Consider the following 4559-nt stretch of genomic DNA (forward strand, 5'->3'; position numbering starts at 1 on the left):
GGATTTGGCACCATGTATATGTGGTGTTAACCAACGTTCCTCCGAAACGTCGGTTAACACCACATATACACGGTGCCAAATCCCAGAAGACTGCTTTCTTCATAGTAGACATGTTATCCAGAAAAAGTATATTTTCAAAAGTTTGTAAGTGGGATATGTATTGATTTTGTTTTAACATACTTTTCAGAATCAAGATGATTTTGAAGTCCGAAATACTTTGGTAAAAGGAATTGTAAGAGATAATGGTCAAGCATTAGTCAACAATCTGATCCATGCGTGTGTGTTCTGTCTTCATTCCTACATGCTGTCTGATGTAGCTGATGTCATCATGGAACTGATGTTGTATGATAGAGCAGTAAGTATATGGATATAATATAGAATTTGTGCATCATGTTTGCCATCACTGTTGTCAAGAGAGTACTCACTCTTCATCAAGGCAATCTCAGATATGTCCACATTTCTACAAATACTTCATCCACTGTTAAATTCCCATTTGAAGCTTCACACAATGTGTTTTGAAGTGTGGACATTGTGGCAGTGTGAAGTTCATCATCCAGAGAAAAGTGAAAACAACTGAAAATTTCACGCAGAAGATTAGGGATCATGTGTTCACACTTCAGCTTTGAGTATTGTTGTTCAGTGAAGTGACTTATAGTTAGACTTTGACAAGATAGTAGCTGGTGAGTAACACATAAATGCCTAGATTAAATGGAAAGCCTTACAAATTTAATGCAGTTTTAACAGCTTGTACCCTCTTAAAAAAATTAGCTGTATAGAGAGACATCTGACATGCATTTGGAAATTCCATATGTCAAATTCCGTGTTTGAAGTTTTTGTGGTTTATTAAGTCACTGTAGAAAATAAATGTGTTTGCAGCTTTTTCCTCTGTTTGCACTCTGACATCACAATAATGGTTAACATTCCTGCTCCATATTTAGTTGTTTCACTTCTTGTTCTCTAGATGTATGTTGGGATAGTATTCTGCATCCTGCCACACACACTCCAACTTATCATTCAGAATCATCTTGCTGTATAATTTGTGTAGCTGACATATTTAGTGTTAAACTGAGCAGTAACACACATAAGTCTCCTCAATCCTGTCATTTGGTATTGCTTATTAAATGTTAAATTATTTAAGAATCAGAAATAGTGTCAAATACCACCAACTGATAATTCAGCAGTAATGTGTCTGATCTGTTTCTGCTGTTGTAATGTTTTGAATATACCACTAACATCGACCTTCATCCTTTCCAATACTTCATATGTAATTACCCTCTCATCTAATTTGCTGCTACATTAGTTCTGTAGCTGATTCACCATCATTGTTGTATACTAGTATCTTATAGTTGTCATGTATTACTATTAAAGGAACAAGAAATAGTTTCAATATGTGGACATGGTATAAGCATAAAGCGCAATTTTTTTACTGTGAGTACAAAATATTGTTACCTTTGTCATGGAATAAATATGGGGCTCATTTTCCTTGTCTTGGGACACACATGAATTTTGTCATAACATTGGGGATGCCATTGGTGGATTTAAAGCAAAAACACTTGGATGTAAGGTGGTATATTTTTGTTGAATGATGTGATTATGATTTGTTTTGAGGAACTACTTCTGAATTAGGCTGTAGGGCATGAAAATAAACCATGAAAAACTGCAGAGAGGGTAGTTTATCTCTGCTTAGATATTAGAATGATTACCTCCCAACCTGCAACCAGCTAGTGCCGAAGTCAAGAAAACGTGGGTCTGTACATCCACTCCCCCATATTTCTTCATGATGTAGTACTTAATTAGTTATGCACAGGGTCAACTTTACTTTTTTTTTTCCTCCCAACTTGTCAACTTATTAGTGAAGAGAAATGTTAATATCAGCATTTAATTTACTGTATAGGCTGTATGCCAGTGGTTGGAACTTGCTGTAAAGGCTTTGCCTACACAAAACTCAGGTGGATCTATCACAGCAACACATAAACAACTGATTGACTTCCATCATTCACTCACAAGGTAAGTTGCTAACCTTTGTTGGAAAGTAAAACTGAGTACTAATTCATCTGTCAGTAGGATGGCATGAATTTTAGACAAGGACCTGCTTCAGAAATGTATTGTGTACATTTCCACTCTCGTAATTTTTCAGTAGGGAATGAACTGAAGCTGGCTGCTCTCCATTATCACTGGCAACAGTGGAGAGATGTACACACCTTTCTGTCAGTTCCTGTTTTATGTTTCCTGTGATGCATCTATTAGTAAATACCCATAGACATTACGACATTTACTTCATATTCTTCCCAGCATATGGTAGCGACGTTTGTTAAAGCGCTATCTGAGTCTTGCAGTAAAGACTTTGGATACAAATCCTCATTCATCATCTTTTTTTTTAATTACACGAGTAAAGTGTATTTATTTTAACGTGAGTGTTATTTCCGCTTTGAAGTTATAGCTATTCTAAATTGTAATACTGCCAGTGAAAGCAGGAATTTCCTTTTGTGAAGAATGGATAATTCTGCATGTATTTTCTAAGTGCATTTTTCATGACGTTCCATACGTCAGTAGCCCTGCTGTTCATTTATTACAGGTGCATCTATTTTTTTGTAAAGTTAGCTACATAAAAAATATCACACTGCATGCAGATTATTTTTCCTTGTATCTTGGTACAGACACATAACACATGACAATGTTGAGAAATGTTTGAAGTTTTATTGACAACTAAATTTTCCATTATGCAGTCTGAGCCTCAACAGCCTGTTGCAATGTGTGTGACTAGAAGTTGTACTCGCAGGAGAGGAAGAGAAACAAGCTACTAGCTATCCTAGAAGCATCTTTCATCACAGGCAGCTAGAAGAATATTAATGCAACAGATATTTAAGTGACATGAAAATATCACTTACTGATCAGCTGTTTACTCTGATACCAATGTGACAGTTGCAATTATCATGACTGCACTGTTTCATGCATTGTGTTGCTCTTGACTGCTTCTGAAAATCATTGAGCCACTCACATGGAAGAGTCAGTTCCATTTCCTATCAGATCAGGCTACAGAGATTGGACTTGTAGCAGAACTGAGAAGCCTACAGCTGAAATGTATTGCAATTGAAACGTACCCAGATTGCTGTAAATGGTGGAATTTTTTGCATTTTGTGTGCATATTCTTGGTATCTCCCCAAAAAGTCTACATTTATATGTTGAAGTTCTTTTGACTAAAGTAAAAGAAGGACCAGACCAAAACATTGATTGCTCAGTGAAAAGAAATTGGATGATATCAGTGTTAGCCTTGAACACTCACTGGTGAAACCTCTGCAAGATTTCTTTTGGGAGCAGTGGATTAGGAGACAAACTGAGGAAAGTTTTAAATCGATAAAGTAACACTAAAGTTATTAATTTGGGATAATTTAAATATTAAATGAAGGAAAATTTAAATTGAGGAACATTAAATCAGGGTTCTATTGTATTTATTTTTCTCTGCAGTTCCTTTTTCACCAGTCTCTTTACCAGCATCTGATAGAGCTTCTGTTTCTTCCTTTATGGTATTTATATTTTAATTTAATTAAACATTGTTTCAGAGCAGAAGGATCAAAAGCTGTGACACATGCTCTGCGTGACTTCGCTCGTTTATTCCGCTGACTAGAAGAGATAGTGCAGAATGGGGAAGTGAATGTGAAGTATTTTCGAGGGACGTCATAAATAAAATGATTACATAACGAAAGAACACTGCTGTTATAAGACATACACCTAAAACAATGTACATCCTGCTACAGTGTGATCGTGGAAATAATGATGTATGAATGAGTGTATGTCTCTTTTCAGAGCCAAAAGTGAGAATGTAAGAGGAGGCTTAGACATGTGTGTTAAGTCACAAGTGAAGATGAAATATTGTGTCGCATTGCATATATCTGAATATTTAAATTTTGTGACAAAATTTGGAGATGCTTCTTTTTTTCATAGACAGCTATGAAGGGAATGAATGTTATTTTGCTAGAACAAATGAAGGAATCACCTTCGTGTTCTACAGTTTCCTGTGCAACTGGCATAATAGGAGTGACAATATGGTACCTGCATATTTTAGAAAGAACTAGCGTCTTGAATTTGAGCATTCAGTGCTTTTATCACCCTACTTATTTTTACTCATTGTGTTATGTAAACTTTTGACACTCGTGAGATAAGAGCTCTTCTGAAGTATGGTTGTAAGGATGGCAGATATCGTATTCTGTTAAATCAGGATTAATAATACCATAAGTGTCCTGGTATGAATTTGTTGTGTTGTATATCTTTTTTTAATATGACAATTTTTATTGGATTTTATCCAGCCCACACCCTTCTTGATTATTAATTATAAATCCTGTTCTCTTAAAGTGAGAGTGGTAACACAGGGGGTTCCCCTTATCCAGGTCTTTTGTTATCCATTTCTCTACATGTACAGGGCTGAATTATTGAGGTACTGTATGTAAAATATCCTCTGTATTTCGATTATATCCATAGACTGCGAATTTCACAACTGAAAACGGTAACCATTTAGTGCTTATGCACTATTTTGTTGTATTTTCTCATTCACATACGTGCAC

General features: G+C 35.6%; 1 protein-coding gene across 2 annotated transcripts in view; it reads left to right on the top strand.

Moving 5' to 3' along the window:
• The window catches only part of LOC111862077 (transportin-3), a 48673-nt gene extending 44365 nt beyond the window's left edge, over positions 1 to 4308 (top strand). The window contains exons 16-18 of one of the 2 annotated variants that reach the window (XM_023847166.2): positions 188 to 355; positions 1895 to 2007; positions 3566 to 4308. In XM_023847166.2, the coding sequence (XP_023702934.1) occupies positions 188 to 355; positions 1895 to 2007; positions 3566 to 3599 (315 nt within the window). In that variant the 3' untranslated portion in view covers positions 3600 to 4308. Of the gene's footprint in view, positions 1 to 187; positions 356 to 1894; positions 2008 to 3560 lie in introns of both variants that reach the window. The other variant, XM_023847165.2, reaches the window with a different exon arrangement.
• The last annotated feature ends 251 nt before the right edge of the window (positions 4309 to 4559 follow it).

This window comes from Cryptotermes secundus, unplaced genomic scaffold (assembly GCF_002891405.2).
Source record: "Cryptotermes secundus unplaced genomic scaffold, Csec_1.0 scaffold400, whole genome shotgun sequence".
Taxonomy (NCBI): domain Eukaryota; kingdom Metazoa; phylum Arthropoda; class Insecta; order Blattodea; family Kalotermitidae; genus Cryptotermes; species Cryptotermes secundus.